The following is a 26,767-nucleotide window of genomic DNA, read 5'->3' as shown; positions in this document are numbered from 1 at the left end:
GGGCAATGGGTGCAAGCTGGAACATTGGAGGTTCCACTTAAATATGAGACAAAACTTTTTCACATTGAGGGTGACAGAGCACTGGGACAGGCTGCCTGCACATGTTCCTGTGTTACCTGATCTCGGCGTTCCTGCTCCAGCAGGGGACTGGACTAGATGATCTGTCAAGGTCCCTTCCAAACCCAAACATTCTGTGAATATTTACTTTGATTTTGATCAAGTTGAGCATTATCAGGAATGTGTGGAAGTTGTAGGTTAGATGATACATACCTGTGTCCTGTCTAAGGATAAAGTGCAGGTGTCTTGATCAGAGCTACACAGGCAGCTTTAGGAAATGCATGGTCACTGGAGCACCTACTAGGGTCTTTATGAGCATTGTTCTGCTTTTACTACAGACTTACAGTATAGACATGGGTTGTTTCTTGGTAGTTTCAGCTGACTGATTACAGGGACGAGTGCTTGATGGAGAAGTTAGCAGCAACAGAACTACAAGGTGTGTGTGCAAATGCGGTGGTTTTGCTGTTCTCTGTTGGCTTTTCTTGAAATTGCACATGAGGAATTCCTATGATGGGGAGGAGACAGGAGAGTAGGAAGCCTTTTAGGAGAGACTCAGAGAGGGAGGAGCATAAAAGCATATGGCATGCTGCTGTCAGTGCTAAAACAAAGCCTGAGGTTGTTGAATGTGTGGGCTTTAATAGCATGTTCGTAAATGTAAGTTCTTAGTTGTGGTTGTTACGGTAAGTAATTGCTTTTCATTTTTTTGGTGGCCAATTTAAAAATTGGCCTGCTTCACGGAAGTATACTTGAAAATGTTGTTTTGGGATGACTTAACATACTGCAATCAGAAAGTTTACAAGTTTGGGTCTTCATAACACAAGTTTAATCTTTACATTCCCAAAAGTTTAGGATGACTTTTCATATTTTTAATCTCACCTTCTTGTCAATTTCAGTCACAACTCCTGAAGTGGATTTCAGAGTACTCAGCAGTCTTAGACCCTCTACGCTTTTCTATTGATAGAACAAAAAATATTTCAAAATTAACATGTTGATAACTATTTTTGAAGAAAAATACATCTGACATATGATAGGGTACCTTTGGACTACTCCAAAAGAGTGTTCATGGTAGCTGAAAAATATTACAGGAATGCATTGACCTATGTGTGTTAAAAGATGCAATAGTCTTGGCAAAAATCTTATTCAATTTTTACTCTTACAGAGCTAGAAAACACAATGCTCTTTCATTCCCTCATGAGTGTGTGTATGTAGATCTCAGCCCACAGGAAGCCTTTTCGTGGGATCAAGGTGGCTGCAGAATTTTTCTGATGTTAATTTATGAAATTGAGTTTAGCTCTTGGGAGAAAGGAAAATGAGGAGGCCTAAATGAAGGTCCTAGTCTGATTTTTTTTATTTATTTTTTTTCCTAGTCTGATTTTTTTTTTTTAAGTTCCCTGAGATGCTGTTGTATAAATATTTTTGGAACTTAAAGCAGGCAGAATGGTAGATAGTCAGGAATGCTTCCCTGGCTTGTTTATGTGTCTTGTCTGTGTGTACTGCCACAAACCTTTTGCCTTTCAGAAAGTTTGCTAGGATTGTGTTGTTCCCAAACAGATTATAAGGTACCATAATCTTATTTTTCAGCTACCATGTACCATGGGAAAAAGTTTTTTGTTTGAACTGATGACTTATGTTTGTGAAGGTTCGCAGAAGTGATTTCTGTTAGTGAGAAGTTCTGCAAAAATAGACTTTTTTTTGTTGTTGTTGTTCAAATACACAACTTCTTCCTGCAAGAGAAATTGGGCCTGTTGAAAATGGGAAGCTGTACATATTACCGTGGTATATTATCAGGGAGTATCTTCTGTATACTCAGGGAACATCTTCAAGGAAAATTCTTCATGGAAGAAACGTTCAACATCCTATAGCTTGTAGCTCTTTTGAGTTCAGTAAGCACCCAAAGAAAGGCAACAGGGAGTTGCCTTACTGGACAGAAGTCACCTTCATGACAGTCTTGTGGAGGAAACTTGGACTCTTTGTCTCTTTTCTGTCTTCTATTGTAGTTGATGTAAAGCACTATGGTAAATGACTGAAGGTTAACTAGTTGGTTACTAAAATTGTTACGAACACCACCTGCTCTTTTTTTCCTGAAGTTTTAACGTAGCTTCAGTGTGGGAGGAGGATCAGGGAGAAAGCCATCAGATAGCCTCAGGTTTTGCTGGGTATTCGCTGGTTCCTTCAGCCTCAAGAGATCCGCTTGCTTCTGAAAGGGACATAATGAGGTGTCTTAATGTGCCTCATAGCTCCAACTTGAAATGTAGGTCAGGCCAGAGTACTTGATTCCACTTCTCTTAAGTATGCTGAGCTTGGACTCTTTTCTTCTGTCTTCAGTCATTTTCAACTCCTGCTCACAGTTATTTAGAGAGGCTTCCAAGTGAAAAACCTACTGACATGCAAGTCTTCAGACCGGACAGAAGTTGCCTTTAGTATCCAATTTGAGATGCTTATGATGATAGAATTATACATTCTTGATGAAAAACAGCATTCTGTCAGCTTGGCTACTGGTTCTGTTTGACGAAGATACTTGATACTTGATGACATACTTCGAAGTGGCAAGAAGAATATTGCAAGAAGACTTGACTTAGTAGTAAATGAAATCACAGATGAAATTGCCTGTCTATCTCATGATTGTATGGATTTTAGGTAGTGATACTGAATTCTTGTATCTCTCTCCTGGCTGAAATGCTGTTATTTCAGTGGTATATACTTTAAAACTTCCCTTCCTTAGATATGCAGAGCTTCTATATGCTTGTTACAAAGCACACTTCTGAGAATAGGCTGTGGTTCCTCTATTTAAATCAACAGGACCTCTTTTATTTTCTCTTTTAAAGAAACATTTATCTGACCATATCGCTGCTGAGCTGAACTGTTTCTCTCTCCATATTTCCTCCATGCAGCAGTATTTCTGGACGAATAAAGATTTGGGGATTGTAACAACAACAAAAAGCATTGCAGGTCTTAGACTTTAAATGAGCTTCTGCTTAAAAACTCTTCTGTGGTCAAGTTGCTGGGACTGCAAGCTTAGTGGTTTATTTCATCAGAGATGCTCCCTAGGGAGTTTATTTCATCAGAGAGGCTCCCTATGGACAACCAGAACTGCTGCTGGTGAAGTAGAGTTCAGTTTTGAACGTATTTAAAGTTTGGACCTCGTCTTTATTCTCTTTGTAGATGCTCCTCTACGCATAGCCCTAAGGAGTACCTCATATAGAGATGAAAAAATAGAGAAGAGAAGAACATCAACCGCTGTAAATGCATTAAATAGTCACCGATATTCTGTTAGAGAACAAACCAAGGAGAACCACATAGCGAGATCACTCCGGAAGCCTCCAGAAAAAAAAAGAGTTGAAAATGGTACGCTTCTTTTAGTTTAAAATGAACTCTTGCAAAAGGTTTAAACATTGATAGGAACTGATAATATTGGTAGAAAGCATTCTATATACCTAGTTTTTAAAAGTTATTTTTTACATGAGTATACAATTTAAGCCATATTTTTCACTGTTCCTTTGTAGTGGTTTCAAATGAAGAATCAATATAATAAAATTGGTGATTTTTTGTCTATACTCAGAATTTCAATGTTCCCAGTCATGGTGTGTAACATTTTTTAGATGGAAAAAGTAGTAGAATATTTTAAAAAGAGAAGAATGTTTTCATTCAATTTGTTTATTTGATACATTTCTTAGTTCTGTTGTTGGAACAAGCCTGGGTTGTCCAAAGCGTTATTTTAAGTAATCGTGAACTTGTCGAGATGCATAAACTTGAGGCTTTACTTTTTCTGGTAGCCAGCAATCTGTGCTACTGGAAATCTCTGGGTGGCATGGCATCGCTTAAGTCTTTTCAGTGGTGTAGTGTAAACCCTGTTTATACTAGGTTCTTCTATAATATAGGTTCTTACGTCACTATTCTCTTTCAGATATGTGGTGACAATTTGAGCCACAATGGTGAGGAACACGAAAATCTGTGCTAAGTGAATTTTACTTGTAATACTTTTATTCTGGAGAATTTCAATGTTTTCACTGGTCTGACTCAGTAGGGTATTTCTTATTTGAGAGAATGGCCTAAAGACATTAGCACGAACTTTTAAGTGTTGGTGGGGTTTGACTAAGTATTCATCCTCTTTAGTCTCTTTTTGCCATTCAGGGAAATAAAGAATTTAATTTTTTTGTGCTTTCGGGGAAAAAAAAATCCTTTTTAAAAATGAGGTTGAGATATTTTTTTTTAGGATTATGTAAGGCAGTTTTTTTCTCTTAGATTATGCAAGTCTGTGAGGATGCTCCTAACCTAGGTTAGGTTGGGTGCCTGCTGTATCTGGTTGTCTTCCAGTGAGAATTCTTTTAAACTTCCAAATACTTACACGAAACAGTTTTGGATAAAAACATCCAGCAGTACAGGGTTTTTGGAAGGCCTGTGTATTTAACTGTATGAGGTAGTTAAATACACAGAAAAGTGCAAATACTTGCCTTTAAAAAGAAAAATGAAAAAATATATACCCTCTACCTCAGAGGGAAAAAGCATGGGAGCAAGGAAGATTTTGTCCCACTTACAACTGATGTGTTGAGTAATGGAAGAAATGCCCTCTCGCGTACCCTAAAAAACAGGTTAGATGATCTGCCTATCTTCACTTTCCAACTGAAAAGATGCAAAGATTTCTTGCCTATATTGACCTCAGTTATTGTTCCTCTGACCTTTTCCTGGAAGAGTGAAATGACAGAACTTAATAGTGTCCCTGCATATGAGCCGGGAGAAGGAAATGGTACCCAGAGGGTCCTGAGCACTGGAAGACTGGGAGAGATCAAAGACAAAGGAAAGTAAGATGTAGCTAGAAGCTTTATGCTGAGATATGCATATGAAGCTCTTTTTCCTTTCACCCCTTCCTCCCCCCCATGGTAACAGAGTGGGAATGAAGTTTGTGTCTTTTATTGCCAGTCATTTTCAGTCATGTTCCTTCTGCAGGACATGTAATTTGTATAGCAGCCTGCCGTCAGTGTCAGCAGCTAATGTGGCTGCTGGCAATGCACAGTTTTAGCAACCATCATTAATAACATGCCAAAGGAGGAGAAAAGCTGCAAGGGAGCAGGAGATACGCAAGGACTGAAAGGCAGGGGAGATGTAAGAGCTGAAGGCTTTTTAAAAGACATGCTATAATGATTTGTCCCCCTGCACGTTTATCACAGCTGGTAATCACCTAAATGTGACTGAGATGTCCAGTTTCTCAAAGTGGGCAGCTTGTACCTCAAAAACATAGTCTCACATTGTGGGTTAGGGAGGTTACTGAATAGTATGTTGTAGGAGGTTGACATAATGTACTGGTATGGCTTTGCTTCCTGAGTGGCTATAGACTAGTTGGGGTTCTTACGCATTTTGTGTTGGAGAGTGTTTCTGACAGTAGAGTGTCTTTAGATGTTTGTTCTGATATTGGTAATCAGTAATTGAAATAGTCTTTTCTTAAATGGGATGGTGAGTGGCTTAATCAGCTGAGCACTCTTGAGAGCAAAGCCCTTTTGAGATGCAAGGCATGCTTCCATAGTACACTTATGGTTGCACCTAGTAGTCTCTGCAGAGTCTGGAGAGTTTATTTTAAGGAACTCTGCAAGTATCTAGAGATTTTGCTGCAGAGAACTAAATCTGAAAGACAGGAGTTGTGATCAAGTGGCAGGAGATTGAAAGCAAGGGTTTGTACACGTTTCCTGGCAATGGGGTTACTTACAGCACATGCTTCGGAGGCATGTTTTGAGGATGGACTTGACTGAAAAATATCACCCAATTATTCAAAAATATTTTTTTTTCCATAAAAATAGGATGGGAAGGAAACAGAGAAAAACAGGTATAGACAAGTGAACCAGTTGTTACTCCATTTTTCTATGAAAGCAAAACGTTTGAGGAACTGTACTAGAGTTGGGGGGAGGGTTCTTATGTCAGACACAACACTACTGAAATATTCAGCAGTAATTTCAGCTAGAAACTTATAACAAATGCTCACATGTTTTGTTTTTTAATAATCTATGAAGGCTGAAACTCCAACTACCTAAGTAGAAAATGGGGCATTGGTGCCTAGTTGCTTTCTCTTACATGCTATTGTAACTTAGTTATGGGACAATCACACTAGGACATAAAACAGACCATTCCAATTCTGTGGGCTGGGAATTCTTAGAGGTAATATTTCTGGCTGTTTTTTTCTAGTGAACTATCCACGCTTGCCTGAAGAAACAATGGAGGCATTTAAGAAAAATAATAGGTAGAATAGTTGTGTATATCTTTAAAATTAAATTGGAATGTTGTCTAATTTCAGCTGTTAAAGAATATGAGAAGAACAAAGAAAGAAAATCCAAAGACTGTGGAAGGTCCAAGGCAAAGAAAAAGAAAAAAAAGAAAAAGAGAGCTAAGCCTGGTAAAGCTTTTTTTTTTTTTTTTTTTCTTTAGAGGAAAATGGTTTTGTTTCCTTGTTTTGCCTGTTACCTAGTTCCATGCTCTTGAAAGGAGACATTGCAGATATATTTCCTGTCATATCATTGCAGATATGTTTCCTTCATTTACCTAGTGGTTGTGATTTTATTGTCATTAAGAATAAACCATGATTGGCAAGACAATTTATGTGCATCATTAATGCTGAATAATAACTGATAATAGTGGTTATAATGGCACAGAATAAAACAAACTCCAAAATGCATGTGTTGGTCTTCAAGTCTGGCTTTCCATTAGTAAGATAGACTTCTATGCAAGTTTCGCCCAGTTAAAGAGTGTGCAGGTCCCCTCAATTTGTTACCAAGTGCCCTGACTACCAGATGTTCTCTGTGTATGAGAGTTCTAGCTCTCCTGTTTGAGTGATGGGGCTTGAAAATGCTGATGGGTCCTCTTTCTGCTGTTAACTTTGAGTTCTTATATCTTCACTTATTTTCAGACACTCTGATAATGAGCTGACACGTCCAAGTTTTTCTTTTCAAAAGGACAAATCTTGTGGAGACACAGTAAAATCTGTACTTAATGTCTGTACTCAGGCTTTGTCCACCTCATGTCTCATAAATTGCTGTTCCCTTTGCATTTAATAGGAAGATGGTAATAACGTGTCTTCCAAAGCCTCTGAGGATGAAATCAACAGGGAATACTTTCTTCTTCACACTTTGAATGTTATATATAAGCCCAAGATGGTTACTAGTGGTTGGATTTGCAACTTCCAAATGCAGCAGCTGATATCATAAAACTTCAAAATGTACAGATCAAGCTTGACAACTTCCTATGCCATTGATTGATGTCTAGGATCATTAAAGCAGTGTATTCATGCATAATTTGTCAAACAAGAGCTCCTTATGGAGGAGTTTTTCAGACTGGAAAGCATAACTTCTGTTAACTTTTGTGAAGACAAGCTGTCACGAGAGAGTAGAGGGAAAGAATGAACCACAAGTAGACTGACTCAGAATTGAATTGAAACAAATTACTTCAGTGACTTTCTGATGACATGGTGCCCACAGATATGTAGATATTGTACAAATCCTAATTTGTAAACTTACACAATAATTTGACAAAAAATCATACCAACAAATTGTTTATTCCTTTGTCCTTGGGTTTTTGAAACATAAATGAAAGCATGTTGGCTTCTGAAGCATCCAAAATGAGTACCAGACAGGTTGGGATAGCTGTGGTGGCTGGATGTATTTCTAGTTTCTGTACTTCAGCTTACATGATCTGGAGATTCAGCATTTTAGTGTAGAAATACTCGAATGCATACAAAAAATGTGATGTGTCGTGTTCCTAAAATTTTTGGAGCAACATGAAGATTTTGGAGCATTTCAATAGCAAAATGATAACAACAATAGTTAGCTATCTCCATAAACTAGGAGAATAAAAGAACAGGCTCTGTTTCCTTGTAGTCGGTGACATCAGGGAATGTGTTTAGCTGATGTTAATAATGGGATATGAGGGAGAGGTCTCCAGCTAACAGTGCTTGAGTAGAAGTGTCTATCTGTAATGCAGAAGCATTTGTAGATGTTCATCCTGAAGAACATGTATGTATAAATAACCGGTGTTTCCAGCCTTTCTCACTTCATCAGTGAAGATGACTGAGTTGCACAGGGTTTTTCTGGCTCAGAGGGTGCCTTTATTACCTCTAGGAAGTTTGCAATTCTTTCAGCAACATAATGAAGTCCTGGAGTCCTAGAATATTAAAGTGGACACTGTCTCAGTGAATCATAAGTGCCTGTTGTTATGATGCTGTTTTTTCTTCTGTCTTGTTTCCTTAACCACAAACTTCTGACCATAGTACTTCTTACAATTTTACAGACTACTCTGGCAGTGAAGAAAACACGGATATTTCGCAGGAACTTTCTCCTGAAAAATCAGTTGTTACAAAATGTATTTCTTCAAATAAATCATCTGCCCACACAAGCACAGAGCTGCACTGCTCTGAGTCTGGACAGCACAGAGGAAAATCAAAAACAAATGGTAAAAGGAGACTTCTTTACAGCTTACTAGTTCTGTCTTTCATTACTAATAAATGTGTGAGCTGCTCTATTACAACATCTGTGTGAAGACTAGTACTCGTAATGCAGGTTCGGCTATTCTTGCACAGGGCCTCGTCTTTCCTTTCCACTGCCTGAAGAAGCTGAACCCAATTCATTTGTCAGAGCTAGATGCTGGTGGTGCTTTTTGCTGTTTGCTTTGGCTCTGCCAGTGACTGGAAAAAGGGAAACATCACTCCCATTTTAAAAAAGGGTAGAAGGGAAGACCTGGGGAACTACAGACCAGTGAGCCTTATCTCTGTGCCTGGGAAGGTCATGGCACAAATCCTCCTGGAAGCACTGTCAAGGCACATGCAGGACAAGGAGGCGCTCTGAGACAGCCAGGACAGGTTCACCAAGGGCAAACTTTGATCACAGAATCACAGAATTGTATAGGTTGGAAGAGACCTCAAGATCACCTAGTCCAACCTCTGATCTAACTCTAACAAGTCCTCCACTAAACCATACCACTAAGTTCAACATCTAAATGTCTTTTAAAGACTTTCAGGGATGGTGACTCCACCACTTCCCTGGGCAGCCCATTCCAATACCTAGCACCCCTTTCAGTAAATAAGTTCTTCCTAATATCCACCCGAAATCTCCACTGGTGCAACTTTAGCCCCTTCCCCCTTGTCCTGTCACCAGGCACGTGGGAGAACAGACCAACCCCCACCTCATTACAGTTTCCTTTAAGGTACTTACAAAGAGCAATAAGGTCACCCCTGAGCCTCCTCTTCTCCAGGCTGACCAAACCCAGCTTCCCTCAGCCATTCCTTGTAAGACTTGTTTTCCAGACCCCTCACCAGCTTCGTTGCCCTTCTCTGGACTCGCTCGAACTCCTTGATGTCCTTGTAGCAAGGGGCCCAGCCTTCTAGGATGGAGTGACTGAGTCAGTTGACAAGGGAAGACCGAACGATGTCCTCTGCCTGGCCTTGTGTAAGGCCTTTGACGTGGTCCCACATGGCATCCTGATCTCCAGCTTGGAGTGATGTGGATTTGGTGTGTGGACCATTCAGTGGATAAGGAATGGGCCTGAAGGTCATACCCAGAGTGGTGCTCAACGGCTCCGTGCCCAGGTGGAGGCTGGTGACGAGCGGTGTCCCTCAGGGGTCTGTCCCTAGGTGCTGTTTCATATCTTTATCAACCACATAGACAGGGGGATCGAGTGCATGCTCAGCAAGCTTGCAGATGCTGCCAAGCTGAGTGGTGTGGTTGATACCACAGAAGGAAGAGCTGGCATTCAAAGGGACCTGGGCAGGCTGGAGAAGGGGGCCCACAGGAACCGCATGAGGTTCAACAAGGCCAAGTGCACCTGGGTCAGGGCAGTCCCAGACACGAGTACAGCTGGGAGAAGAACTCACTGAGAGCAGCCCTGCAGGGAGGGACTTGGGGGTTGTGGTGGACAACAAGCTCGACATGAGACAGCAGAAGGGCAGCTGCATCCTGGGCTGCATCAGAGAACAGTAGTGGAGGGAGGTGATCGTGCCCCTGTGCTCTGCCCTTGTGAGGCCCCGCTTGGAGTCCTGCATCTTGGCCTGGAGACCCCAGCACAGGAAGGATGCGGGTCTGTTAGAGGGCGTCCAGAGGACGGCTGCAAAGTTGGTCAGCACCTCTCCTGTGCAGAAAGGCTGAGAGAGCTGGGCATGCGCAGCCTGAAGAGAAGGCTCCAGGGAGACCTCATTGCAGCTTTTAAAAACATAAAGCGGGCTTATTTAAAAACAAACAAACAAAAACAAACACTTAAAGACGGGAGATTTAGATTAGCAGTTAGGAAGAAATTCTTCAAACTCAAAGGGTGGTGAGGCACTGTAACAGGTTCCCCAGAGAAGCAGTTTTCCTGATGGTTTTGTTCAAGCCACAGAGATTCTGTATAAACGCTTGAAGTAGTGTTGGAGTATCCTTAGAGTGCACTTCACCTGAATTGAGAAATATAATCTCAACTGGAGTCTAAAGAATAGAAGTCTGAAAGATTAAATTTTGTGTTGAACTTTTCTTCTGTGATGAAGACATTTCTTTGTGAGATCTACTGGTTCATAAGACAGAGCCATGTTCTGTTTTAGCTCTACATTTACACTACCAAGATAGTTCTATACAGATTGCAGGAACTAGTCTAAATCCTGTTGGAATTTATATATCTGGTTTTGTTTGTTATACCTACTTGTCTGAAAAGACTGTGCTTTTGGTTTGAGGTGCTGTCTGTTGAGAGTGAAATTTCAATGACAGAAGCTGTAAACTTAGAATATTTCTAAGAAGCTATTAATGACAACATTTAAAACTTTGTTGTAGCACTCAAACAGTAGGTCACTATTGTGGTGTTTCTTGAATTAATGAACTGAGACTTCTAGTAATGTGTGTGTACATAATTAGGGTTGAGAGTTTTCTGACCTTTCTGACTTGCTATTTTTTCTGGCTGCTTTTTATACAGAGGAAGACACTATGAGCGAGTCATCTATGGATAGCTTTCTGTGGAGTGATGATGACTGCAGTCAGGATGTTGATGTAACTACAAATCCTGATGAAGAAGCTGAAGAAGGTGATTTTGAGATTGTTCGGTGTATTTGCGAAGTAAAAGACGAAAATGACTTCATGATTCAGGTATGGATGAAGTGGAGTGTGGATGCACTACGTAGTGAAAACAGTGGAAGGTGTCAGTCCAACAGTGGAAAAACTTGTAGAAATATGCACTGATACATTCTATACATGAAATAAACCTCTGCCTTCTGGAATCGTAACATTTTTCAAGATAACACATCAGGGTGAGCAGCTGTTAGTTTGTAGAAAATCTTCATATTTTTTATAGAAGGAAAGTGGATGAGGAAGGAAAAATCTCTTGAGTCTTTAGTGGTTGGTCGTTTTGTCACTGTAGATTTGCATTTAAAAAGAAAAATACCTACAACACTTCCTAGGTTTAGAGAGGATACCTTTAAAGTAAGTGGGGCTTTAACTGGCTTTTTTTCTTCCCTCTAGTTTTGAACATGTTCAGAACATTGCTTTCCAGTCATAATATACTTCTGTTTTTCTGCTATGGCAAGAAGCTTCACTTAAACTCTCAACCCTTTATATAGTATGGACAAAAAAAAATAATTGTTTGAGCTTTTTTTGGAAGCCGAATTGCATTTGTGCATTCTGCAGCATCTTCTGTAGTTCATAATCTGCATAAAGCCATGTGTCCATTCACAATATTATGTACCCTTTGTAAACTGAGTTTGCAGAGAACTCTTTACAGCTGGAGCAGAGTCTGCTATCTGTCCCACTTAAAAGTGGTGATAAATATCTGTTTGAAACTGTCCTGGCTGTTTACTTTTAGTTCTTGAGACATCTGTAAGCTACTGGGAAACCAATCCCTACATAGCTGCTGTCAGCCATTCTACCCAGTTCCTATTCATTTCAAATAGCAAAGAGGTCAAGTTTATATCAAATAAAAACTTCAGCATTTTTTGCTTTAGTTCATTTTGGTACTGCTTCTTACATAAGCTGTATAGGCCCCTTCAGTAAATCCTCTTAAATCTTAGATGCAGAGAAAAAACATGCAGGGGGCTCAGGTGTGTGATGCTCTTGAACCTAGCTTTTCATAGTTACCATTCTGAAGAAATGTGTAGTGTTGTTTTTTCAGGAAGTTTCCAACTTTCCTAGGTAACTTTTCTAATTGTGGGACTTTTCTGTGGGACTAGAAGGAAAGGCAGAATTTGGTATGTGCCTACCTCTCAGCCTCTGCTCGTTTTTGGTGGCCCTTGCGGCTTGAATGGGTTAAGGGGAGAGGGAGTGTACTGTTGAGGTTTGAAGAATTCTTAGCTTCTGCAGAAGGGCAGAAACACCTGTTTTGCTCTGGACATCAGCAACCTCTTCTCTAGTTTAATACAGCTAATGCAGCTGGGTTTGATTTTTGTCTTGACAGTCAAGCTTAACAATTAACTTGATTGAATGCTTTTCTTTGGCCTTCCCTAGTGGTTTACAGATAAGTTACTTGAAAAAGTGCAACACATTTCTCTTAGGGCTTAGCTCATTCTGATGCACATTGTATTAACGTTGGATTCTCACAACACAGGATGAAATATGCTGTGTGTGTTAGTAGGGATGGGGGTGGTAATGGGCAGTGGTCCAAATGTGATGAATAACATCTGGGTGTTTAGGAAGAAAAGGAGACTGATAGCTATTGGGAATAAAGGGAAGCTGGCTGCTTTCTAAGAGGATGTCTCTTTCTTTAAAAAAAAAAAAAAAAAAGTGAAGGTGTAGTCTTAATATAATTTACTGGTAAAATTAGCAGAACGCAGAGAACTGTCAGCTAGCTATGAGCGTAGTCTGTGCATAGGTTTGTGTAAGGTTTTGTGGGCTGCTGCTTAGATCAGTCTTCTAGGCTGAACTAGTTTAGGTTTCTTTGAGCTCACTGCAAAGATTTTAGAAATGAGTTTAAAAAAATAAAACACACCAAAACGCATTAGCTGTGTTATAAGGAAACTGTATAAGACAGTGGGCTATTCTCTCAGTAAAAGAGATGCAGATGGGCACCATGGTGAGTACCTGCATACATTATGGGGATTGAAGCAGTAGGAATTTGGGAGCAAGGAATGAGATTTTTGGAGGAGGTAGGGTTAGACAGGTCTCTAAAGCTGCCAAATGTTGTGCTCTCCACACCCTTCTGTCAGCCTGTAGCTTTTAGGAAAAGAGTTTGGAATTTTATTGTTGTAGAAATGCCTGTGTTAGCTCTTTAAATACAGGGCATTAACTAATCCAAAGAGAAGTTCTCCTATACAATTGTGGAATTACAATGAGGAGAACCTATTTTTAGCTTTTCAGAGGTGTAATGCTAAGACTGATGCTTTTCCTTTGACTTCTGGTGTAGTTATAGCTTTGACACTTAAATTCAAATTTGGAAGTGTCTGCCCTAGAAGAACTTTCATTTAAACTTGTGTTCTATTCCTGAGCATGCAAAGTTTTGTTCAGTATATGGTTTTATTTAGAAGAATATTGTCATTGCGTTTGTTTTCATTGGGGTGTTTGTTCTGTCTTTGCTTATTACTCTTTAGAGATCTCACTGAAATATGATAACATTTGGTGCTTGAGCATGTGCCTTTGTGCCTATCTGCTTTGACTTTGTATCATAATTTGGAGCTAGAGAAGTTTAATCCATGCCTGTGACTGGAGGTTCAGTCCTCCTATGACAACTTGTGTTGTCCCCTTAAAAAAAAAAAAAAAAGGGACAATTGCAAGTCATTTTCTCTTTGAACCAGGCACATTTCCATGAATGTGCCAAATTTAGAAATTTTTAGAATACTCATCAGGCCCAGAAAAGTCCAGACAAAGTATTGCTCCTTTCTTTTTTTCTTTTTTTTCTTTTTGGCACCTAAGCATTGCGGTGTGTGCGTGTGTAAGATAGAGAACTGTGTGGCTCCATTTTGGTGGCTTTGTAGGTGATGGAGGTAAATGGAATCAGGGTATTTTTGCTCTGGTAGGTGAAAAGCTGCTTTAAATACATGTCTATTGGGCTTGGGTATTTCTTTCAAACTGAAAATTGAATTAAAATATTATTGCCCACCTGTGCACATTTTTTCTCTTCAGAATCTCAAATTTAGCTTGCTTTGAATCTCTTTCCTACCTTCCTATTGTCTGGGTAAGGGCTGGCTTCTACTTAATGTGTATCCAGAGCAATAGGCTACAGCCTGGCTCCTCTTTCATTTCGTAAGGCCAGACATCATTAGTCCTATTTTTCAGAAGTCTGTTTTTCTCTATCCATTTCCTGTGCTTCTATTTCCTCCACAATTAAACCACTAAATTAAAGCAAATGACATACTGAAAAACTGGTGGTGCCTTTCTGTCTTTCCAAGCTGGAGGAAAAGCAGCAGATAAGGAGAAAAGCATTAATAAAAGTATTAGCCGACACAGTTGAGATGTTTATCAGGTTGGTATCATTCATTGTAGGTCAGTGAAGGGCATCTAACATTGCTTGCAGTTACCATTTCTTTGTATCAGCTCATTTGAAAACCTTTGACAATATTGTCATGGTCTCTGCGTTAAGCTTTTGCCTTTTGCTCCAAGAAATATTGATGATCTACTGTCCCGATGCTTATGAAGAAAATAACTCTAAATGGACACCACACAGTTTCAAATCATATGGACTTAATATTCTTATGTGGGGTTTTGTCCCGTGTTTTAATGTGTTTTTTTTTAGGCTGTAGTTTTCGTTTTGCCTGCTTGTGGAAGAGGGGATAAAAAAAAGGCTGAAACAGGACATGTAGATACAGTTTTTACTGCTCTGAAACTGTATTGTTTATTGCATTTTTAAATAGCATAATTGCACTAAAAAGTAATGCCAAAGTATATTTGGTCTTTGCCAGTGTGATTTTGACATTTATGCTTACCAACGCGAGCAGTTTTTAATTATTATTATTATTTTTAAGCTAGTACAGCTGCACCTGAATTTTTCTTTTTTATGAGCAGAGCTACCTTTGTGGAAATGGATAAAATGCTAGAGATACAGTGAAGCATAGTATTGACTAGTCCTACATTATAATAAATATCCCTAGGATTTTGTAATTGAATATGTTGATTTATTATTTAAAGGGTGGAAATTTTAATTCAGAAAACTTGGTATATTTTGATAAAGGTTGATTGTTTTTGTCCTAGATACTGTGTGCATGCATCTTTTTAGAAAATTTTCATCTCTGAAGGGAACATTTTGACACCTTTCAGAATCTCTGGGATCTCTGCTTTGACAGCATAATTGTTGTCATTCTTCATAAATCCATGTGAAAAATGTGGGAAGGTTTGAAATACTGTAGTCTGATTCTTTAATGTATTTGTAGCTGAAAGGGAGGGGATGTTAATATACCTTGTTCTTTTAAAATGTGTAGATAATGCATCTCTTCTTAATTGAGGTAAAATTATTGAGCTCCTGTAGGCTTCATTTCTGTTGATGTGCACTTCTTGACTTCAAACAGTGTGAAGAGTGTCTGTGCTGGCAGCATGGAGTCTGTATGGGTTTACTGGAAGATAATGTACCTGAGAAATATACCTGCTATATTTGCCAAGATCCTCCAGGTACAGACATTTAAGGTTACTGAACCTTCTTATATATGTAGTAACTATTAGTTTATAAATATAACCAGAGTTCAAACTTTTTTTTTCTCCACTAGCTGTGTCTGTCTTTATAGGTAATTGAGTTCATGTATAGATGCAGAAAGTTGAATTTATGTGAATGAACACAAGTCAATGTTGTGCAATTACAGCTGGACATTAATGGAAAATGAACGTTTAACTGTTACCATCTGTGTCACCTACTTGTCAGTAATAGGGATTTAAGTTTGGTTGTACAGTCTGGCTACAGAAAATTAATTCATAACTGCTCAGGAAACTTGAGTAAAGACTCCTTATGAATAAAGTGTGAAAACATCTTATGGGACTTAACTGCAGCTTTCTTCCAGTGAGGCCAGACTTACGCACTGGTTAAAATAAAAAATCAAGAGCCGGTCTAGTTCTCAACAGCTGTCATGTCCTTTACTTGTTTTGAAAAAGCATGTGTATAAATACAAACATGTTATCTTGGTTAACACAGAGTTGATTTAAGCAGTACTTCCTCTGCTCCAAACTATGAAGCTGTATATTTTTTAAAATGTCTCAGTCCATCTTATGCAGCAGATGAAACTACACTTAAGGCATGGATTGTTTTTGACTTCCTACTCTGAATTATGAAGCCTTGCTGAGCATGGAAGTGGATGAGGTTTGGGCATGTGTCCTTGTTTATATGTTATGAGATACCTGGGATACCTGTCTGCCTCATCACAATCCAAATATGCACATAAACCCAAAGAGTCTTGTGATCACTGCTTTTTTGACTATTGAAAATCACCAGCTCTTTGGTAGCTTGCCTAATTGATTTGTGACCAAGCGTTGTGTGTATACTATCATCATTTGCAAGGAAGATATGCTATGCTTACATGCAGTTATCTAAGCAGTCAATTTATAATCTGTTTGCCTTCTTTTAATGGTGTTTTGCACCCAGGATTTTAACCATTTATTTTCAGGATGCTTTGACTTGATTTGTGTAAATTTAAGTTATAAACTCAACTGAAGTGCATGTGCAAACTGAAGTTGTGCCATCATGCTTGAACTGTTTGTATTTAGTAGAAAATGTTACTAGAATGCTTTTCAGTAAAAACTGATTACAGCTACCATTTCACTTGCTTAATTAGTTTAATCACTTTTACTTTATCCTGAGACTTTTATTTTTTTGCTAGGATTTAATTTTTACTTGTCTTGGAAAAGGAAGTTGTATCAATTCTTTTTGACTGCAAAGCTACTAAGTGGCTTCTGAATTTCAATGAACCTTCCATGAATTTATGAATCTGCAAATAATATGCTTTCAAAATTGGTTGTAGCCATTCAGCAGACTCCTTATTTAGGAATTTTCCCTAGTTCTGGGACTTCTTACAGCACCATTGATGTTGTTGAAAGTAAAAGCAAGCTTAGTGTAATTATGTCAAAAAACTATACAACTGTCATCTTCGACAGTTTATTGAGTCAGGTTTGATTTTCAAGCGATTTATGTTCAAATGCCATTTGCTCTTGCTTAAGCAAAATTTTTTATAATGTTTATTATGTGGCAGATGTTCTCAAGCAATGGAAAGCATACTTTGTTAGATTCTGTCTTCCTCTCTTAAGCTTATTCACCTAGAGAGAGAGCACTTTGTGTCTCTGAGTACACCATTAAGTAAATGACGCCATAGGCTTTAGTTGGATAATGTCAGTGCTGTTCAGATAACTAAGGTTTTAAAATGATGGGTTTTAATCTTGTTGACTGAACTGCATTTGCAGGTGGGAGCTTTTCTAACACACAGATAAATGTGATGAGGTTAATACAGATATATCAGGAACATCTCCAAGGTGGTTTTGGCCATACGTAGAAGGCTTCTCTCTTCAGTGTATCTGCCTGAAAGGTTGAGCTATTATAGCCTAAAGAATTTGCTCTTTCCTGAGGTTTTTTGTTTGAAAATGAGGTCTCTTGGAGGTATTGCCTCAAAACATCAGGTATTGTCCTATACAGCCTAGTGGTTACATGCTCACACTCTTGTACATTGTCTTCAAGACAGGTTTAACATTGAATATAAGTTTAAAAGTATCCTTTATGTTGATGGATACTCATATTGGGCATGATATGCAGACCTTTTTGTCATTATTTTTAATTACCCCCAAAAAGAGATACAGACACCACCTATGAGTAATTTCTCAGTTGGGCATCTGAGGAGTTGTTCTGATTCACTGCCGAAATTTTCAGCAGATGTTAACCTGCTTGTATTGGAGACTGTTTTTTTCCTGAATGTCATTCTGAGTCTGTGATCCCATATTACCTCTGGCTTTGTAGGTTTGCAGACTGGGCTGTATATATGCGTATATGGCCAGTGAATGGTGTTTCTCAGAGTGCTGAAGTGTCTGAGAACATCTGTTGTAACAATGCAATTCACAGAGGGGGGGGGGCATTTGATAGTTTTCTTTGTTTGGATTTTTTTCAATTTAGGAAGCATCTGAAGTTTCACCCTCTTCTGCTAAAACCCTTTTTTCTTGTATTCTTAAGTTACTTTTACTGATGCGTTTATCACATCTAATATAATTTCATTTGTTATTGTTGATATCTCAATGTCTTAAGCTAGAATTAGCATTATTAATAGCTCAATATATGCAAGATCTCCATCAACACAATGATTCCTTGTAAGATTTACATTTGACTATATTAATACGTGCATTAAACTGTTAAAGTGATTCCAGTAGAGAAAGGAATTTCACTGTCTCTTGCTTCATTTTTCTGTCTGCAGAGTTGTATTCAGACTAGCTTTAATTATAATCATGGTTACTAAGAAGTGTGATACCCTGCTAAAAACACTTTGTTTGTCAGTTGCATATTCTGTTGTGGATGTCCTTTAGCATTTGGAGTCTGAATGCTCCAGGCTCTCACACTTGGGCAGAGGTTTTCTTAACTAAGGTGTCATCTCACTTCCCAGTTACAGGTTCTTCATGGCTTTGGAGTTTTGTCTGCTGTCATGGATCTTTGTTGGTGTTACTCATATGAGCTAATAAGATGTTTCACAACTGAAAAAATCAGAATTGCTATGTAATATTAACAATCCATGGTTAATGCTTCTTTTTAACATACTCGTTACTGTTGCTTTAGGTCAGAGGTCCAGCTTAAAGTACTGGTATGAAAAGGAGTGGTTAAGTAATGGTCACATGCATGGCTTAGCATTTTTGGAAGAAAATTATTCCCACCAGAATGCCAAGAAGATAGTAGCCACTCACCAGCTTCTCGGTGATGTACAGAGAGTGATAGAAGTACTGCATGGACTGCAGCTGAAGATGAGCATATTAAAGTAAGCAATATCATTCGGCATGTTCTCAACATGAATTTGATGTCAAATGGTAGAAAAATAACCAGAAATTCAGACATTTTTGTGCTTCTTTGTGGATATATAACAACATAGTTTGAATTGCTGGTGTTATCTTGGAAAAGGATATCTTGGCTTCTAAGGCTTCTTGGCTTCTAACCTTTAGGTATAGAGTCTCTATGGAGCTGGAGTAGAAAGCTCTGGTGAGTGAACGCTTGGTTTCTACTCTTCTAAAAGTTCCTTCAAGATTGCTCATCAAAGGCATAACAGACGCCATCCTAGGTGGAGGCAGAGGAGATGCTGGTATAAAGCAGCTTGGACTAACGTGAGCCCTTGGCAGTTGCACTAATTGTTTCTTTAAGAGAGACAGAAGAAAGCTTAGCTAACATAGAGCAGATTAGAAAGAGGTTACTGTGTAAGGAAAATCGGCATGTTTTCCTGAGTGGTTTAGCTAACAGCTTCAGAAGCCGGATCTCTGCCTTCATGTGCCAGGAAGCACAGAGTGGGCTTGGGGGGGCGAGGACCCTTCTCCTTTGCATGTGGTTGAGTGCAGGTGCTTTAGCATCAGGATTTGCTTCTGCTGCTTTCTTGCAGCCTGTAGCAGATGAGCTGCCTGTCCTTTGAAGATGAGCAGATCGCTTCTGCTTTGCTCTCCTCTTTACTGCTGTTTTAATGCCTGGCAAATATGGAAAAACAGTATCAGCGTTCATGATAAATTTTAATTTTTGTTACATCCATGTAAGAATCTATCTATAATTGTCCCTGATGCTGGAATAAATAACTTTTGAGAGATACTCTGTGTAATTCAATTTGAAAACAAGAATTTTTTTAAAGAAGGCAAGTGGTGTACCAGGCAGTAGTTTGCTTAGCATCTTGGAATTTAAAGGAAATAATAAATAAAAAAGTACTAACCCCACCCCACCAAGTCCACAGTTGTTGTTAAGAGGGTTATGCAAGTTCAGCGGATTGAATTTTAAAGCTTCTTTTGGGGAACTGCAGGCAAAAGTCTGATACTGAGTGGTTTGAGGAGTTTCTTTGCTTTACTGTTGTTAGAATTGTTTAAATACACATTGATATTTTAGTTCAGTGTTGGTGCATTTGACTTACCTGTTTAATATATAAATATAAATATCCCAATGAAAATGGATAACAAATAGCAAATATTGAAGAAAAATGCTGCTTTCAAGCGCAATGTTGGTGAAAAATTGTATCCATCTATTTGAAACTTATTCTTCAGTTGATTTCTTAATATCATCACTTGGCTTATATACAGTGTTACAGAAATGAAAATTGTGAACATAAGAGCAGTATAGGAAGATATCCAGTTGAGATCAATGAAATTATATTATTTCATAATTGTTTTTAACTGAAAATGACTAAAGCATGTAGTACTTGAAATGTTATTACTTGATTTCTTTACATGTTTCTTTACATGGTAAGGTAGTGTACTTAGTAATTTTAAAGTTTAAATTTGGTGGGTGTTTCACCTTTTTATGTTTGAACAGAAATAAAGAACATCCTGACCTAAAGCTTTGGTGTCATCCGTGGAAACACATTACGGTGGATGAAAAAATCCATACGAAACACATCATTCACATTGAGGAAAACTGTTACAAAGAGGAGACGGCAAGTTATAGAACTTGGAATGGGACAGTTGAGAAACCCTCAGCCATTCCTTCTGTAGAGGAATCTTACATTACAAGTGAACACTGTTACCAGAAACCTCGGGCCTACTACCCTGCAATAGAGCAGAGGTTGGTTGTAGAAACAAGAGGTTCAGCCATGGATGATGGAGTAAATAGAATAAGAGAAAATGGGGACGATGTCCTGTCAGAGAGATTTGGTTGGAATCTGGACCGAGAAATATGCAGGATGGAAAATGAATCCAAACACAATTATTCCAAGGTATTTATGTTAAAATAACCCTTGCTGCATAGAGAATGTGTTTGCCTGGCAAAGTGCAAAGCTGATTAGTCCTTTTATTAGCATTTAGTTTATTCATTTGTGCTTATTTTTTTCATGTCATACTGTTAAACTTAGGTGGTCAGAGCAAGTTAAAATAATAGCTGTGTTCGTTTCTATCATTTCATTTAAAAAAAAAATGAAGCAAATTGAAGATGATTTCTGGGCTCTAAATCATCTGTACAGTATGTGGAATATGCATTGTGGTCTTCTAATAATTTGTTGCTCCTTTTCTATGGTTTAGGCACAAAAGATAAACCCTAACAACAGAACAAGGAGAGAACAGGGCAAGCACATAAGATACTCTCAAATACACTGGTATTCCACCTTTTCATAGAATCATAGAATATCCTGAGTTGGAAGGGACCCACAAAGACAGAGTCCAACTCCTGGTTCTATACAGGACCACTCAATAGCCAGACCATGTGTCTTGAGAGTGTGGTTCAAACACTTGAACTCTGGTAGGCTCGGTACCATGACCACGGGCCTGGGAAGCCTGTTCCAGTGCCTGACCACCCTCTCGATGAAGAACCTTTTCCTAATCTCCAGCCCAAACCTCCCCTGACACAGCTTTTAGTTATTTCCAACTTGATCTCACACTTCTTTTAATAGTTGCATTAATTAAATTGTTTCCAGGTTCTTCAGGCAATGTATGTTTGAAAAAAGGAAAAGGAACCTGAACTGATAGTTAAGGACAATAACCATGGAATAGTTGTTTGTTTTATTTTTTCCTATTGGAGCATTCCAATTTTCTCCCTTTAATAATAGGTTCTCATTTTCAGCTCTACCAGATCTAGTAAACTTTTAGGAAGTCCTCTGCTATACCTCAATACAAAAATAATGCTTGTTTTGTGGTGTGAAGTCATATGAAATACAGTCTAACAGATGTTAGAAAGCTTCAGGGGAATAGTGAATTTTTTTTTATTTTTTTAAGAAATCGTAGAATCATTAAGGTTGGAAAAGACTTCCAAGATGAACTGGTCCAACCATCACCCTACCGTCACTCTCACCCCCCTAAACCATGTCCCTAAGCACCAGGTCCAACCTTTCCTTAAACATCCAGGGACGATGACTGCACCACCTCCCTGGGCAACCCGTCCCAGTGCCTGACTGCTTTCTGAGAGTCTCCTAATTTCCAACCTAAACCTTCCCTGGCACAACTTGAGGCCATTCCCTCTTGTCATATCACTAGTCGTCTGTGAGAAGAGCCTGACCTTCAGCTCCCCACACCTTCCTTTCTGGTAGTTGTAGAGAGCAATGAGGTCTGCCCTGAGCCTCCTCCAGACTGAACACCCCCAGTTCCCTCAGCCGCTCCTCACAGGACTTGTGCTCCAGGCCCTTCACCAGCTTCATAGCCCTCCTCTGATACTCTCCAGGGCCTCGATGCCCTGCTTGGACTGAGGGGCCCAAAACCAAACACAGTACTCAAGGTGCATCCTCACCAGAGCAGAGTACAGTGGGGGACCATCATCTCCCTGCTCCTGCTGGCTACACTACTCCTGAGACAAGCCAGGATGCTGTTGGCCTTCTTGGCCACCTGGGCACGCTGCCGGCTCACGTTGAGGCAAGCATCAATCAGCACCCCCAGATCCTTTTCCTTTGCAAATAACTTCTCACTGCAGCACAATTTGTTCTTTTGTTCATTACTGTCATGTAAGAAAGTTCAGTTTTCCCCTGGATCCACAGACCTACTGCAATATGTTCCAAATGGAAGTTGTCAGGGAGCTAGCTATACGTATATACAGGTCAACGTTACATTTCTAAGATGAGGTGCTTGTGAAGTTGCAAAGACTAGGTCTTAGCAAAATAGCCATGAAAACATGTTGCTTTGGATACTCTTCTTCTCTAATCCTCTGTTCTATTAGACTTTTGATGCCTTTTTTTTTAAGGCATCTGTGTTTCATGTTTATTTAGATGATCTTGCCCAAACTGCCTTAACATTTCTGTATGACCTCTCCTCTCAGTCTTCCATTAACCTAAGATTTGTTGAGCCATTACCTCGGATAACCGTAAGGACCCAGATAGTCCTTCTCACTAATTTCATTTCACTGTAATAAATTACTGATGTATGTATTTCTGCTAGGTAAAAGACTCTGTATCTAAGAAAGTCTCTCCAGAGGAAGCTATTGAAATGAAATTACTGGAAAAGGACAAAGAAGGAGTTGTGAATTCACAGCTGCAGTGGCAGCTTAATCTTTTAGCTCATGTGGAATCTCTGCAAGATGAAGTCATACACAGAATGGATTTCATTGAGAAGGAACTAGATGGTAGGTGGCATTTTTCTGTTTTAAAAGCTAACTGTATTTTTTCCTATTCAAATAATACTGCCAGTTTAAAAACATGCTGGCTTTAATTTTGCTTCTGCAGACCTACAAAGTGATCAGCATTGCATTGTCAGAAGTACTGCATTTAATAGTGGAAAATAGACGTGTTCCTGGTGCTCAAGGATTTTAAAACAAAATTGAAGTTCTAGATAACATTGTGAAGAATTTTAAAAAGAAAAAAAAAAGTTCTTGTTAGATCTCTAAATATTGATATCAGATGATGTAGTAGAATACCTTCCATATCTTCTTGCTTTTGTGTTTTTTTCTTGTTCCCTAGCACTTCTGTGTCTTTTAGCCTTGCTGGCTGTTTTAGCCTATTCCAGGTGGCCTCATGAGTACGCAGGACTGTTATATTTTTCTGTATCACTTCAAAATTCTTTACTTAGAATCACAGCATCATAGGATATCTTGGGTTGGAAGGGACCTTAAAGATCATCTAAATCCAACTGCCCTGCCATGGGCAGGGATGCCACCCACTAGACCAGGTTGGCCAAAGCCCCATCCAGCCTGGCCTTGAACACCTCCAGGGATGAGGCATCCACAGCTTCTCTGGGCAACCTCTTACAGTGCATCACCACCCTCTGAGTGTGAAGTATTTCCTCCTAACTGCTAATCTAAATCTTCCCTCTTTTAGTTTAAGATCATTCCCCCCTTGTCCTATCATTACCTGCCTGAGCAAAAAGTTGCTTTTTTCTTTTTCTTTTTCTTTTTCTTTTTCTTTTTCTTTTTCTTTTTCTTTTTCTTTTTCTTTTTTTTTTTTTTTTTTTTTTTAATAAGCCCACTTTTAAGTATTTAAAAGCTGCAATGAGGTCTCCCTGGAGCCTTCTCTTCAGGCTGCGCATGCCCAGCTCTCTCAGCCTTTCTGCACAGGAGAGGTGCTGACCAACTTTGCAGCCGTCCTCTGGACGCCCTCTAACAGACCCGCATCCTTCCTGTGCTGGGGTCTCCAGGCCAAGATGCAGGACTCCAAGCGGGGCCTCACAAGGGCAGAGCACAGGGGCACGATCACCTCCCTCCACTACTGTTCTCTGATGCAGCCCAGGATGCAGCTGCCCTTCTGCTGTCTCATGTCGAGCTTGTTGTCCACCACAACCCCCAAGTCCCTCCCTGCAGGGCTGCTCTCAGTGAGTTCTTCTCCCAGCTGTACTCGTGTCTGGGACTGCCCTGACCCAGGTGCACTTGGCCTTGTTGAACCTCATGCGGTTCCTGTGGGCCCCCTTCTCCAGCCTGCCCAGGTCCCTTTGAATGCCAGCTCTTCCTTCTGTGGTATCAACCACACCACTCAGCTTGGCAGCATCTGCAAGCTTGCTGAGCATGCACTCGATCCCCCTGTCTATGTGGTTGATAAAGATATGGAACAGCACCGGTCCTAGGGACAGACCCCTGAGGGACACCGCTCGTCACCAGCCTCCACCTGGGCACGGAGCCGTTGAGCACCACTCTGGGTATGGCCTTCAGGCCCATTCCTTATCCACTGAATGGTCCACGCACCAAATCCACATCACTCCAAGCTGGAGATCGGGATGCCATGTGGGACCGTGCCAAAGGCCTTACACAAGGCCAGGTAAAGGACATCGGTCGGTCTTCCCTTGTCAGCTGACTCAGTCACTCCATCCTAGAAGGCCACCAGATTGGTCAGACACAGTTTGTCCTTGGTGAAGCTGTGCTGGCTGTCTTGGAGTGCCTCCTTGTCCTGCGTGTGCCTTGACATTGCTTCCAGGAGGGATTTGTTCCACGAGCTTCCCAGGCACAGAGATGAGGCTCACCACCTGGCCAAGGAAATGAGCAGAGGTTTGTCTCCTGTGATACTGCCCCATCCTCCTCATGCATCTTAGTTCAATGCTACAGCCCTTTGGCTGGCTGTATTATATCGTTGCCTGAGGTCTCAGTCAGTAATATGTCTAGTTCACATTTCACACTGAGAAGCTTAGAAAAGGGATTTGTTCTGAATTTGTTTTCTTTGTGTAGTAGTCTGCTGTTTATGCTTTTAGGTTTCCTCTCCATTTTCTTTTATCTAGTTACTATTGCCTGCCCAGTTGTCTGTGTAGATGGCAAACTTCTTACATTACTGTTCTGTTGTTTTAGGATCTGATCTTAAGTTACTCTGATAGTATAATCTTTCTGTACCACAGCGTCCTTGCTCTGGAATTGACAGGTCAGAGGAAAATTAGCACTAGATTTCACAGTGTCTGGTCATGAGTTTTCCCTTACTGCACTGCTTTTTCCTGGGAACATCTGTATGTTCTTTTTTAACTTCCTTTAAATGTGAATTATTTTTATCACACTGTATCAAAAGCTATTTGTAATGATCGATTATTTAAAGAACTTGTTTTGTGGCTTAAGATCTATTTACTGAGAACTGAAATGGTGACAGTTTTGTTTCTCTTTGCAGTTTTGGAGAGTTGGCTGGATTATACAGGAGAGCTGGAGCCACCAGAACCACTAGCTCGACTCCCACAACTCAAACATTGTATAAAGCAGCTTATAACGGACCTAGGCAAAGTGCAACAGATTGCACTTTGCTGCTCATCATGAGACTAGAAAGTATTGGAGACTGTTATTGAGTGAAGTTGGAGCATCTGATGTGAACAGCTCTGTGTATTTAAATGAATTAGCATGCTGGTTGCATGTGATGCAGATTGACTTCAGGGATTTGTGAAGAACTGCTGTTCAAAGAACAGCAAAAAAGGTTAATTTTATCTCATAATTTTGGGTTTATTAGGCAATTATAACAATATGGAAGAGGTTAATACTGTTGTCTTCAAAGGTTGTGTGTTTGTTGATAAATTATACTTAAATTTTCACTCCTTACAACTTGTTCATTGAAACGGTAGACTTTTTTCATAATTAAATTGACTAAAATTTGTGCCACTGAAGAACAGAGTTCTAAGAGCCAAAAATGTTTAGTTGACAGAGGTTGTAAATAACTTTGCATAGTTTAAGTGACTTGTGTCATGTTTTATTCCTTCTGGTTTATGCATAATAGCACACAGTATTTAATCATTAGGAAATGTTATAACAGTTTTCAGACGTAGTAAGTATGAATGTCCTGCTCTTAACTATAAATTGTTACGTGGAAGTTTGCAAGTAACAGTGGCCTAACTCTCCCCTTCTATTATATTAAATAATGTAGCAGAAGGTCACAGGTGGATTGCACTTACTTTCGGAATAAATGATTGTTTTCCATATTTATCCTGTCACTCTCACGTGACTTGGTACTGGGGAAACCCCTTAACGTTGTGTTTGTGCATTCTTGAACTCTTCAATATGGCCATACCGTGCCTCCTGAGCTAGTGCTAGCAGGACACCCACACCCTTGTGGCAGTATAAGATATTGCCGTGAAAAGACTTGGGATGTGCTTGGAGTTCCAGACTTGAGCAAGGTCTGTAATGGACATTATGTAGTTTTCTACCCATTTGTTAATAATTGCCATTCCGGTTATATTTTGAAATGTAGATTTTTTTTCAATACTCTGAACGTGTTCATTGTAAAGACTTACTATGAATGTGTGGTTTTGGGAATCAGTTTATTTTATATTTGTGTAAATAAAGCCTCAAGATCTATGCATGA

At 39.5% G+C, this 26,767-nt stretch overlaps 1 protein-coding gene across 9 annotated transcripts in view; it reads left to right on the top strand.

Annotated features, from left to right (window-relative positions):
- Nucleotides 1–26,767, top strand: part of PHF20 (PHD finger protein 20) — a 69,020-nt gene extending 42,253 nt beyond the window's left edge. For 5 of the 9 annotated variants that reach the window (XM_084538290.1, XM_084538284.1, XM_084538285.1 and 2 more), the window contains 9 exons: nt 3,220–3,402; nt 6,338–6,436; nt 8,323–8,484; nt 10,966–11,135; nt 15,476–15,575; nt 18,700–18,895; nt 20,416–20,815; nt 22,956–23,139; nt 25,589–26,767. In XM_084538290.1, coding sequence (XP_084394416.1) covers nt 3,220–3,402; nt 6,338–6,436; nt 8,323–8,484; nt 10,966–11,135; nt 15,476–15,575; nt 18,700–18,895; nt 20,416–20,815; nt 22,956–23,139; nt 25,589–25,731 — 1,637 coding nt within the window. In that variant the 3' untranslated portion in view covers nt 25,732–26,767. The remainder of the gene's footprint in view (nt 1–3,219; nt 3,403–6,337; nt 6,437–8,322; nt 8,485–10,965; nt 11,136–15,475; nt 15,576–18,699; nt 18,896–20,415; nt 20,816–22,955; nt 23,140–25,588) is intronic. The other 4 variants (XM_084538291.1, XM_084538288.1, XM_084538292.1 and 1 more) reach the window with 1 other exon arrangement.

Source organism: Aythya ferina, assembly GCF_964211825.1.
Source record: "Aythya ferina genome assembly, chromosome: 16".
Lineage (NCBI taxonomy): Eukaryota > Metazoa > Chordata > Aves > Anseriformes > Anatidae > Aythya > Aythya ferina.
Note: the sequence above shows the minus strand (reverse complement) of the source record. Positions and strands in the feature narration are given on the sequence as shown.